Genomic DNA, 13,449 nt, shown 5'->3' with positions numbered 1-13,449 from the left:
CACCCGCAGGGAATTGAAGCCAAGAATACCTTAGATTTAGTACTCACGTTTATTTATAGATTTACTATATATATAAGAGAAAATATATATAATTAGACAATAATTGATGATATGGCAATTAGTATTGTACATTCAATTTTTACTTTTTTAACGATTAAAGTACATTAAATCTGTCTTTGATGAAGCTATAACCCGTGACCTTAAGGCTATGTGTAGTGGACGAACTACAAAATATGACGTTTTGTGCTATGTGACGTTCAGTTAACAAATGGTGGGTTTTGTTTTAAGGATGTAGTGGTGTTGTAGCCCAATATATATATATATATATATATATATATATAAATCACACATAACACAATATAATAATAATAATCAAAAGATTAGCGACAAAAAAACACTCCCCCCCCCTCTATCGCCCTATTTATTGCCTAGGGGTGATGTCCAAACACAAAATCGCTCAATTTGTGGGCATTTGTCGCCCCACTACGAATGTCTAAGAAAAACACCGCACTAACACCTAATTTCAATGGCTTTGCCGATTGGATCAAACCTCCACCCTATGAAGTATGAAGTTCAATTAGATGTGTAGTTTTAGGACATGTAAATGCTCTAATGTATTGAACTAAGCTAATATTCTATTTCATAGAATGATGTGCTGGCATAGTTGACCCTTTTCAAATAAAGTTAACTTTGTCCACAAAGATTACATGATTGAAGAACAAGCTGGGATTTGATTTGAGAGCAATAGACCCCAATCAAAACTTAACTTTTTGAGTTTTTTAAATAAAGTTCTAGTGATAACGATTTAAACTATACTTTGATTGGTGTATAATTTATCCAGATATTGCTTACACGAATATAATAAAAGGGAAACCGTTAAACACTTAAAACAGCATGTTTCTTTGAAGATTTATGTTTGTAATTTCAGCTTCTTGCTGATGCTATCCTTTTTCAATAAAGTGATGTCGTTAAAAAAAAAGTTATACATAATCGTGTGAAATCATGTTTTTCATTGTGAAATCACTTACATTTTAATATTGTTTGATTGGTATCAAAGTTTTTAAAACCAGTTAAAACACTAATATCCAACATAAAATAATAACAGAACATTATTACTTTTTGGTAACTTTTTACACACTAATAACTACAATTTTGTCTTAACTTAAAACTCTTTTAAGTCTTAAACAACATAAAGGAAGGAGCACTTTATATATGCATACATTTGGAATATATTTAATGAAATGTTTTTTAAGAGAATTAAATGAATTGTAATCTAAAAAAATATATGCTAAAAGAATCTGTACGTCATTTAAAGAAATTGAAATATTCAAACAAATTATAATTTTTAATGCCTTTTAGTGAAAACCCATCACAAAGAAATTGAGATCTGTTTACTCTATTTTCATTAAATGAATATCCCTTTTCTTAACAACTAACATGACTATGGGATATACATTCATGCTCTTTAAATCTATGTAGGCGCAACCAACTTTACCCCATTTTATTTCATCTTAACTAAAGGAAATTCTTTAACCTTGCCTAACTCTTCCGATTCAACTTAAAAACAATTCTTAAATCATTACGTGCGAGTGTAGATGATATCAGTGGCGAAGCTTGGACATACACGTCGAGGGGGCCGAACTCAATATGTATAAAAAAATTCATAAAGTAGAGGGGGCGGGCTCAAAATTTCGTCGGAAACAGGTAAATTTACACAATGCATAAAAATTTTCGACCAAAAAAGGATAAATATGCACTACCGAGCATAAAAACGGAGGGGCCGGGCTCAAAATTTCGGTCGGAAACAGGTATATTCACGTTATGTATAAAATTTTTCGGCCGAAAAAGGATTAATTTACCCTACCGAGCGAAAAACAGAGGGGGCCGGACTCAAAATTTTGGTCGGAAACGGATTAATTTACACTATGTATAAAAATTTTCGACCGAAAAAGGATAAATTTACACCATCGAGAGTAAAAACGGAGGGGGTCGGGGCCACCAATGGCCCCAACTAAGCTACGTCAATGGATGATATTAAAGCCCATTAACTTTAACTTATCTTGTCTTCAACGTCGCTTGACACATGAAGGGAGTGGTGTTCCACTCGTTAACCTTTGTCAAATCAGTTTTAACGTCTTATGCATACCCTAAGGCTACCTCTACCTCTAACCCGTCTATAATGAGATTTGAACTCTCGGTATTTTCATACATGTAGATATCATTGGTCCAAATGACTTTGGCATCATTAAGACCATTAATAAGAACATTAAATGATTGATAAGACCGTTAAAAGAGATTTGGAATTATTATTATCATTATTATTATTATTTAAATGAGAAAAAGGAACTTGATGCTCGCATGTGCAAAGTGTCATAAACATAGGGACATCTTTGTTACTCGTGATTGTTCGATGTAAAGTCAAGAGTGAGGGGTCTACAAAATGTGTGGCGGTAATTGCGCATATGGGTTTTTGTTATATTGTCTCTACTTTTCTTTCGTATTTGTAGATAGGGCTAAAATGATTAAAAATATTTTAAATAAAAAAAGTAAAACGACAAAATAAAATGAAGGAAACGTGATGGTGATCTTGATTGTGTTTGTGTATGTGAATGTGAGTGACAACTTTATTTATAATAATGTTGGTGCGCATTAAATTAGCCCCACATGAACATCTTGAGGTGGTGTTGGTTTTAGACTCTAGTAAGTGGTGCCATAGTTGTAATTCACTAATTTTATAATATTTTTAAGTCTGATTAAACAAGTATATGTATAATAAAAAATAAATGATGTAATTTTATCTTTTTTATAAATAATTAAAATTAGTATGTTATGTTCTATCATTTGTTTCTTTTTGATATATAAAACATACATCTGTATTAATAGACATCAGATATAAAGTAGTTTAATGAGTTATATTCATGTTTAATAATTAGACATATTAAACACATTAATATATTAATATATGTTATGATGGCCCTGCTATTTTTTATAGGAGGTACCCAACATTGATAAGTTGACTGTTTATATGTGCCTCGGTTGTTAAAAAAGAGTTTTTTTTTTATTAAAATTTACCATATTAAGAACATGACATTATTATATTATATAGAAAGATAATAGATAAAGTAGTTGAAAATAATAGAGTATGATATCATTTTTTGTATATATTTTCTTTTAGATGACTACAATTTATTTTTTACCCGAAAACATGTGAGTCGGTCACATGTGAGTATGTGACTTGTAAACCTGAATTGACAAGGCAGTGAAGGGTGGCCCCCACCAACTAATAACAATTAAATAGATGTTCATACCAACTTTATATGAAAGTAAATAATACAAGTAAACATAAACTAATATGTTTAATTATGGCGTAACTAATTGATGTTGTAGTGAATTCAAATGATTGCTTAATGACAAGAATGCAAGAGATGTCTCTTGACTACCATTTCAAAGTGGAACAAGAATCCGGCTCTATTACTCATGCATTCTTTGGATTCAATGGTAACCAAACATCTACTAAAAATGTGTGCTTTATGTTTAATAACATAAATTGTATTTAAGAATTGACTTTTTTTAATGGAAATTCAAGGGGTCTTCTGTTTTGTTTTTGTTAGGGACTGCCGGAGTTTGGCGAATGGCTGCACTTGATGAGGCTGGGGGATGGAAGGACCGCACCACGGTAGAAGATATGGATTTGGCAGTTCGAGCCACTCTTAAAGGATGGAAGTTCTTGTACATTGGTACACTAATGGTAAATTGGCTTAATTTTCTTAAGTAGAAGATACTACACGCACGCGCACGCACACACATATATATACATATATAAAACCTGATGTACAAGGCATCTGCATGCGTGGGGTTTAGCGGTGTCGGATCATATGGGCCTGATGTACGCATTTTTACATTGCATTTTCTACAAGAAACTGTTAAATCCGTGATCTCCAAGTCACATGGTAGCAAGTTTACCATCATTCAAAAAACTTTGCCTATCACACCACACACACAAACATATCATGTGTATGAAATAAACAATGTCTTTGTATTTTAATGTATAGGTTAAAAATGAACTACCAAGTGTACTGAAAGCATACCGTTACCAACAACACCGTTGGTCTTGTGGTCCTGCTAACCTTTTTAGGAAAATGTTTATCGAAACTATGAGAAATAAGGTATGATTTTAAGCACCGATATTTGTTTCTATTTTATTACTTTATTAAAATAGTGGATGTTTTGTGACTTTCTTTTTTTTTATAACATAGAGAGTGACATGGTGGAAGAAGTTCTATGTATTGTATAGTTTCTTCTTTGTAAGGAAGATCGTAGCTCATATTGTCACATTCACACTCTATTGTGTTGTGATTCCTCTAACTGTATTGGTACCAGAAGTCGAAATTCCAAGTTGGGGTACAATATATATTCCAACTGTCATCACGCTTTTAAATGCAGTTGGAACTCCTAGGTAATACATTTGCTTTTCTAGTCAGATGTCTTGCTAGTCTTTTAACTAGGAAATAAACAAATATGGTGACTTTCTATTACTTTTGTAGATCTTTCTATTTAGTGGTGTTTTGGGTTCTCTTTGAAAATGTCATGTCCATGCACCGGACTAAGGCAACATTTATCGGACTTTTGGAGACCCAAAGAGTGAATGAATGGGTCGTCACCGAGAAGCAAGGAGATGCTTCAAAGGCTAAGGCAGCAGCACAACAAAGGCAGTCTCGGTTTAAAATAGGCAACAGGTACATTCTACTAAAACTCATAACATATATATGCAAACATAAGTTCCATTAACTAATAACTTTTATATCTAGTTATTATATATGTAAGTAAACCAAATACTAAGTGGCTACATGAAACAGAATTCTTATGCTAGAGCTTTGTGTGGGGATTGTCATCTTTGGATGTGCTTGCTACGATCTTGCATACGGGAAGTACCATTACTACATTTACCTTTATCTACAAGCTATAGCCTTCCTAACAATGGGTTTCGGTTATATCGGCACTCAAGTCTCCAGCTCTTAGCAGACAACGTTCAATTTTCTCATTACTTTCCGATTCGATGCTTGTGCTGCATGCTTTCATCATTAGCTATAACACACAAGAATTGCTTCAGAACATTCAACTTTCTTTTGTATATATCCAATAAAAATGAAAATGGAAATGATGCAATAATCTAAGCAAAGAAGAAAAGAACGTGACGATGACGAATGAAGGAAGAAAATGTTTGATTCGGCATATATAGGGCCATAAGTGCACTATTAAATTGTTTAGAATTCGTTTTGTATGTAGGATGTTACTCATGTACGCCTTTGCAATTTTGTGGTTCGAAAAATAATTCTCATTGTAATTCTTTGGTTCAAATAATAACGAATTTGATGTTGGTGACCCAATAATGACATTTCATCCATATACTGGCATTGGATCATATGGTCCCTATATTAAAGAAATTAACACCATAAAACTAAATTCGTTGAACAACGTATAGGCAAACTATACTCTCAATCAGAATCAACATGGCTTCATCTTTATCCTCTAGCATTCAAAAGATTGAGACAACTTATGTCTCATATTTAAGTAATTGGTCCATGGCTCTCTATTTATAATAGGCCCAAACTTAAAGGGGAAAAACCCGAAACCCTTAAACCAATTAAATAGGAAAATAAATAAAGCCAAATAACTTAATACAAAGATAGAATTCCTAGACGTAGAACTTTTGAAGCAGGTCTTTGTATAAGTTCTTATCGTAGATCGACTAGTGTAATTTTCATTTCAAAAACAAAGAACTCTAGAAATAAGATAACCGAGACAATTATAAAGTATAATAGAACTCTTGACACAGGTCTTTGTATGTAATATTTAATTATGTAGAATTTTTTTGTATGTAATTATTACAACTTCATATACAGTAAGGCCGGGTCAGCTTCTTTTCTTTTTCATATAACTAGCTTTCTTAAATTTTAATCGAAAAACAAATTAGATCACACTGTGCTAGCGACGAATTTGATGCTAGTGACGAAATGGAAACACCTTTTAGGTTGTCGCAATGCAACAGTGTCTCACTATACATCGTAGCAACGTGATAACAATATCTCAGTTAGTTAAATTGATTTCTGTTTATGACACCAAAAAAAATTTTGTTACTTTGTAGCATGTCTAATTGTTGCTATTTTTTAGATTTAACATTTGAATCGCTATGTGCATGGCTATTCCTGAATCGTATATACTCATAATTAGTTGTATAACGTGCACTTGGAATTTTCAAGGTTTACGTAAAAGTAAAAAGTTATAATGTTTAGGAGATCATACAAATGGAATAGATTATTCATCAACCTTTAAAATGAACTTAAAACTTTAAATTACGGGTCCGTAACCAAGAATCCTCTAAAATTTTGGGGCTAGTAAATTAGGGCCTCTAAGTGCACATTTGCCAACTTGGTTGCATTTTTAAAGCTCAATACGGATCAAAACCAAATATATATATATATATATATATATATATATATATATATATATATATATATATATATAAGCAAATTGTTAGAATGACTCATAAAAATAACAAAGGAAAGTTTCTCTATAAATAGAACACCACTCATGAGAATTAAGTCCATGATCTTTGATTTCACAGACTAAAAATATATATATAACCTTTTTAACTCTCAAGGGATCGGTTGCCCTCCTCACCCTCTATTTGAGTCGGCCATGTTAACACATTGATCTCTAACGGAAGGAAAAGAAAACATATAAATTTATAAACATTCATTGTAGGCTTTTGCGTAGTTGTACTTCTAGTTTATGATTAACAAAATCCAAGACAATTATACGTAGACTTTTACGCAATCAAACCAACGATAACGAAAAAGAAAACAGAGAGAGAAATCTGAAATCATCGTGTACTGCGGTTGAGTTCGTGTAGGCCAAGCCCAGATCATGTGGTAAAGTTAATGAATTGGGCTGCCTTGAATCTCTTTGGGCCCTTGGCATGATTTTTCATATTAATAAACATTATCCAATCAACCAAGGGAAGTTGTAACTAGGGGTGCAAATGAGCCACGCTCCTCGCGAGCTACTCGAGATCGGCTCGTTAAAAAGCTCGATCGAAACGAGCTTTATCGAGCCCGAGCCTAAAAATAAGCTCGCTTAATAAACGAGCCCGAGCCCGAGCTTTACTTATCGAGGTCGAGCCGGCTCGCGAGACTAAACGAGTCTGCCATTTATATAATTTTTTTATAAAATACATTTAATAATTATTAATTAATAAATATAATTTTATGAAAAAATAAAGAAAAATTACTAAATAATATATATTCTTTTATACATAAAATTGTAATAGAAAACAATATATAAAATAATTATAATTATATAAAAAAATAATTGATAGATAGTAAATGAGCCGAGCCCGAGCCGAGCTCGAGCTTCAAAATTCATTCACGAGCCGAGCTCGAGCTTTGAAAAAATAGAGCTCAAAACGAGCTGAGCTCGAGCTCTAGCCCTGTGTAAGTTAAACGAGCCGAGCTCGAGCCTAGTCGAGCTCGGGCTCGGCTCGACTCGTTTGCACCCCTAGTTGTAACTTGTAACCAGAGGTGTACAAAACCGGTTTTTTTAATAAATTGAACCGGTTTTAAAACTGAACTGGTTTGGTTTTTTGCATATTTCAAACCGTTTTGGGTTAACCCGGTTCAATTTAGAAACTGATATGAGAAACAAACCGGTTCGATTCAGTTTCCGGTTAACTGGTTTCAAACGGTTTTTCTGTACACCTCTAGTTGTAACATTGCACCATTAGACACAAAGTTAATGGCTAATGAACTTGGTGTAGTGGTAAGGAACAGGTTTGATATTCCATGTGATCTAGGTTTGATTACCGCCCCAGCATTTAGTTTCAGTGACACTAGGGTGATGATGAGATATTAGCCGAGTAGGTGGCGTTCACTAGTTGGATCGTTGAACTAAACGGGTTTATCTCACCGTATTGTCGTACCTTCGGACGAGTGTTCTCGGGCGCTAGCCGTACGCGAGAGCTTTCCCCAGATCGAAAGACGAGTGTATCATGATATGGTGAATTTAGCCAATAACCATCTAGAGAATTCGTTGACCGTTAAATAAAAAAAAGGACACAAAGTTAACGAGTCGCTATTTAACTCGTTTTTTTTTATTTTTTAACTTTTTAAAATCAAACATTTAACACAACATAAAATGTATATAAAAGGTATTACCAAATAAACTATCGACTTTAATAAAGTTGTTAAATGGAAACTAAGAAGATTAATTTCAATAAAGTAAACTAAATAACTTATTTGTTTTTAATAAAAATTAAATGTTTACTTGTTCATAAAAAAAATGTCGTATGATTTGTAAACGTGAGAGTGAAAATGGGGTAAAAGAGGGTGAGTTGGCTCACAGTTTTTCACAACACTAGAGGGTGACAAAATGAATTTTATTTTCATTTTGACTAATATTATTATCTTGAACATGGGCAGAGGTGTTAAAAACTTTACAAAGTAAAATATTAATTTTGAGTCAATATCTGTAACAAAGTTTTTGCATTATTATATTTTGTAAAATGATAACAAAATTTCTGTTTTCTATTTGTTGACCACTTTAAAAGCTTTTTTCTTGACCACTTTTAAAAGCTTTATGTTTGTTGGATGAATATTGTTTTATTAAATAATACAGATTAAAAGCGATTGGTCACAAGTTTAGTTTAGAGAGATATCATCATTGGGGTTGTGGTCTAGCTAACCTTTTCAGATTAATGGTCTTTGTGATCATAAAAAATGAGGTATCATTTTATTTACCATTTTTCTTAATTACTTTATTTTATTAATAGATTTATGTTGCTTTTCTATTGTGTTGTTTTTCCAGCAACCATATGATAGCGGAAGTCACAAACTAACAATTTCAAGATGGTTTACGATATACAGGGCCGGCTCCGAAATGACAAAAAAAATTTTGAGTCAAATGCGAACTTTTTTTTTGGGCCTTAAGTAAAAGAAACATTATGTTGGGTTTAAACAATTTAATTATAAATCGGCTTATTTGATTGTGATTTAAGTTGTGTAAAAAAACTTTTGTATAAAAATAAGCTTAAAATTGTCTCAAATAAGACTAGAACCCACAACCTTTTGGTTAGATGTCATAACCCTTTATCATTAAACCAAACTAGTGGTTATGTAATTGTGTTGAAACATTGAATATACACATGTTTTTGATAAAAATACATATAATTGTTTTTGAAAAAAAAATTCGGGCCTAACGGGGTGTCGGGCCTGTGGCCGTCGACTACCCTGCCATGCCTAAAAAACGGCCTTGACGATATATATTCCAACTGCTATCACATTTCTAAATGTAGTAGTAACTAGCAACTCCCATGTGAGTTTTACTTCTTGGATGTTCATGACTAGCCATTTTACAAGAAATGAATGAATGCCCTTACTTCATGTTTTCATTTGTAGGTCTTTTTATTTGCTAGGGTTTGGGGCTCTCTTTAAGAATGTTGTAATATCATGTCCCTTCACCTGACTAAGGCCATGTTTATCAGACTTTTTGAGACACAAAGTGTGAACGAATGGGTTGTCACCGAGAAGGATGGAGATGCTTCCAAGGTCAAAGCAACACCACAACAAAGTTATCATGTCCCTTCACCGGACTAAGGCCATGTTTATCAGACTTTTTGAGACAAAGTGTGAACGAATGGGTTGTCACCGAGAAGGATGGAGAGGCTTCCAAGGTCAAAGCAACACCACAACAAAGTCAATCTTGGTTTAAAATAGGTGAAAGGTACGGATGTTAATTATAACAACGAATTTAAGAAATCTTTATCTACGTACAGAATGCGTATTTGGGACATGATTCTTATACTAGAGCTTTGTGTGGGGATTGCCCTCTTTGGATGTGCTTGCTACGATCTTGCATATGGGAAGTACCATTATTATGTTTACCTTTATCTACAGGCTATGGCCTTCATCATAATGGGTTGCGGTTATATTGGCATTCGCGTTCCCAACTCTTAGCAGCTGGCAATATGTTATTATTCTTCAATTTTTTTCATCACTTTTCAATTGCACATTTTGAATCATCACCACATTATTTATGGCTATGCTGCATGATTTATGTCATTTCTTGTGAACGTGGAGAATGAAGAAGGAAGATGCCATGCATGTCAGTATCACTATCACTATCTCATAGACATCTTTTGCTCACGGTTCTTCACAACATCAGAGAGTTGAGAAAAAATGGATTTTTTTTATTACTTAATATTAGTATTTTGTGGAGCGATAACAAAGCAAAACCTCTCGATCACTTGAACAAGGGATGAGGTGTTACAAACTTCACCAACTAAAATCTTGACGAGTCAAAGTTTTTGTATTATTATAGTTTGTAAAATGACTAACCGAAATTTAATGCTAGCACAACCTGATTTCTATGCCTTGATCACTTTTTAAAGCTTTATGTTTGTTGGATGGATATTTGTTATTAAATAATATAGATTAAAAAAGGAAAATTGGTTTTAAATAATCCCAACTATACCCTATTAATAAATTTCAGTCCCAACTTTAACCTTGTCTGGTGGCAATCCCAACTAAAGGGGCATTTGTTTTTAACAGGCCGCGACTAATGATTTACTAACTCCATTAGTCCATTGCTAAGTTGGCACACATACATGTCAAAAAACGGTCAAGTTGGCAGCATTACGTGGCATTTGATGCAGAGTAGGCTATCTTGTTGAACCCACCACAAATACAAACTTATTATCATCTTCATCATCAGATCCACTCTTTGCAACCCACCACCACCACACCACCCCTGCAACCATCGCCGGAACACACGACCACCACCATGTCTATCCCTAGCAACCAACACCGGAACCCATGACCACCACCATGTTCATCCCTACAACCACCACCGGACCCCATGACCACCACCATTATCTTACTAGTCGGCCACCGGCGGTGGAGATCTAAACAGAAACTGACGGAAATCACCATGTTTTCCGGCCCCTGCAACTATTGCTCGGCTTCTGTACCTGCAACTTCCGCTCGATCGTTGTACCGCCACCACGTTGGCACTCCGCCGCCACCGCCTCGTCTGCAACGTCGCCGGAAACACCTCCATCTCTTACCCCTTCAACTGAATCTCCGATCTAGACCCGATCTGAGACACAATGTAGACCTTGAATTAGGGTTAAAAGAGGGAAAATGAATGTTGATCTTGAAAGAGACACAATCTAGACCATGAATTAGTGTTGGATGTATGATTTGGAGATTGATTTAATGATTGTTGTATTTGGAAATTTCTGATGAAGATGATGATGGTGGCTGGGTTGTGGTGGGAAAGATATGGGTGAGGAGTTAGGGTTTAATTATTATTATTATTATTATTATTATTATTATTATGACGGGTTGCCACGTAAGCTGTTTCTTGACAACTAAGCATGCCACGTAAGCATCAGATTAATGGAGTTAACATTCGTTAGTGGCTGTCTGTTAAAAACAAATGCCCCTTTAGTTGGGACTGTCACCAGGCAAGGTTAAAGTTGAGACTGATATTTACCAATAGGGTATAGTTGGGATTATTTAAAACCAATTTTCCATTAAAAAACAATTAGTTAAGGGTAATTTATTTAGAGAAAGACCATCAACCCCCTCTCCCACACACTCACTCACTCGAGTCTAGACTTCCTAATTATTTTTCACTAGTTTTCTTTATAAAACCCAATAGAAATCACTATAAATAAATCGTCTTTCTAATATATGCTTAAGAGTTAAGACCACTACAACGTCTCGATGACGAAGTAGTGATCAAATATGCTTCTTCCTGGTTACAGCTTGAAAGGAATCACATATAATTGTGATCTCACCAACTAGATGGTGATTATCTTTACATTTCTCACTAACTTCGTTTGTGATTGCCAGTTACAAACACGAATTTCTCACTAACTTCCTTCTATTAAGGTGTTATTAGAAAATAGACTACTGTGTATGAATGTACGTGGAGATTACTTGAGAGAATACATACTTATTTTTCTTGGTTTCTAAGGCTATGCGTAGTGGAGGGGCTACAAATAAGGGCGAATTGTGACACGTTGCGTCCAGTCAGCAATTAGTGGGAATTTGTTTTTGGGTGTAGGGGTTACAAATTGGGTCCACAATATCTTTTTTTATTATTTTACTTTTATAACTAAACTATACAAATAAAAACCAATTTATTTAAATAATTAAATAAAATGCACTAAAATTAAAAAGAAATACAAAAAAAATACATAACTAAAAATTTAAAAAAAAAATGCATAACTAAAAAAAATACTAATATACATAATATTCGCGCATTTTTTCAATTCGTTGTCGTTGCAATAATGCGGCATCTTCGTGTAACACGACCGTTTTGAGGGATTCGTATTCTTCACTCATTCCCGCAATTCCAACATAGCGGCAATCTTTTCTTGTTGTTTGTTGGTTTCTCTCATGGCATCGTTGAGTTCCTCGACACACTTTTTTGTGTTTTTTGATGATTTCTTTCATGGTAGCGGCAAGTTCCACGAGTTTCAGTTGGTTCAGGTTGTTTGTAGGATTCATTTTGCTAGATTTTTTGAAGAATTTGGGTACGAATTATGTATGAATTGGATATGAAATGAAGAAGAAGGGTGTATGTTTATATGTATATATATATATATTGTTTAAATTAATTAATTATTTTTTAATATTTGACCGTTGTCAAACGGTCATTTATATATAATATTATTATTTTCTAAACCAACCGGCGACAAATACAACCCGCCCCCGCCCCTTTTCGCCCAATTATCGCCGGGGGGCGTTGTTCTAACCCCTTCACGCCCACATCTCGTCTGAGCCCACGCCCACTACACCCAGCCTAAAGGTTGGGTGAAAATATGGTCCAAGTCTTGAATATATAAAAAAGGCGACCGACCAATGATAGTTATGTTGAATTTTTCTTTAGATTTTTTTTCCTTATTATTTTCTTTTAATACTTAAACAGATCATTTTATTGCTTTCGTGAATGACTTTAGGCATATTTGAATCCTCTAACCAGCTAAAATCCAAACACTTTCTAAATAATAATAAACCATCATATTCTAAGTTTCTAGATTCAGGACACTAAAGTAGTAGTGTGTTGGAAGAATTCCACTTTGAGAAGATTTTTCGGAAAACTTGACCATCATTTCCTTTTATTTATAACATTTTCAATTACTTTTCCAATTTAAATGTATCTTTTATAATCATTGTAAATTTTAAAAAGATTGAATAAAACTTAATTTTTATAAGAACCGCAATAAAGTTTAAAAATAGAGAAATTTAGGTAGTATGGTATATGTACCACAAAAAATGAGGCGGTAGATTTAAAGGAAAAAAATTTGTTGTTAAAAAATTATATTTAAGAATCTTCTCGATGTGATTTTGTTAAAAAAAAGTTGCGTCGATATGTAGCAGTAGT

The 13,449-nt window shown here is 33.8% G+C and overlaps 1 protein-coding gene across 2 annotated transcripts in view; it reads left to right on the top strand.

Moving 5' to 3' along the window:
* The window catches only part of LOC143633153 (glucomannan 4-beta-mannosyltransferase 9-like), a 32,850-nt gene extending 22,824 nt beyond the window's left edge, over positions 1–10,026 (top strand). Inside the window, exons 4-10 of one of the 2 annotated variants that reach the window (XM_077101502.1) lie at positions 3,388–3,498; positions 3,612–3,748; positions 4,053–4,166; positions 4,257–4,456; positions 4,545–4,718; positions 8,382–8,384; positions 9,830–10,026. In XM_077101502.1, the coding sequence (XP_076957617.1) occupies positions 3,388–3,498; positions 3,612–3,748; positions 4,053–4,166; positions 4,257–4,456; positions 4,545–4,718; positions 8,382–8,384; positions 9,830–10,010 (920 nt within the window). In that variant the 3' untranslated portion in view covers positions 10,011–10,026. Of the gene's footprint in view, positions 1–3,387; positions 3,499–3,611; positions 3,749–4,052; positions 4,167–4,256; positions 4,457–4,544; positions 4,737–4,856; positions 5,407–8,381; positions 8,385–9,829 lie in introns of those variants that run through there. The other variant, XM_077101501.1, reaches the window with a different exon arrangement.
* Positions 10,027–13,449: the final 3,423 nt, after the last annotated feature.

This window comes from Bidens hawaiensis, unplaced genomic scaffold, assembly GCF_021521415.1.
Source record: "Bidens hawaiensis isolate Kalapana, Puna unplaced genomic scaffold, B.hawaiensis_p1.1 tig00006617_1, whole genome shotgun sequence".
Classification (NCBI taxonomy): domain Eukaryota; kingdom Viridiplantae; phylum Streptophyta; class Magnoliopsida; order Asterales; family Asteraceae; genus Bidens; species Bidens hawaiensis.
Note: the sequence above shows the minus strand (reverse complement) of the source record. Positions and strands in the feature narration are given on the sequence as shown.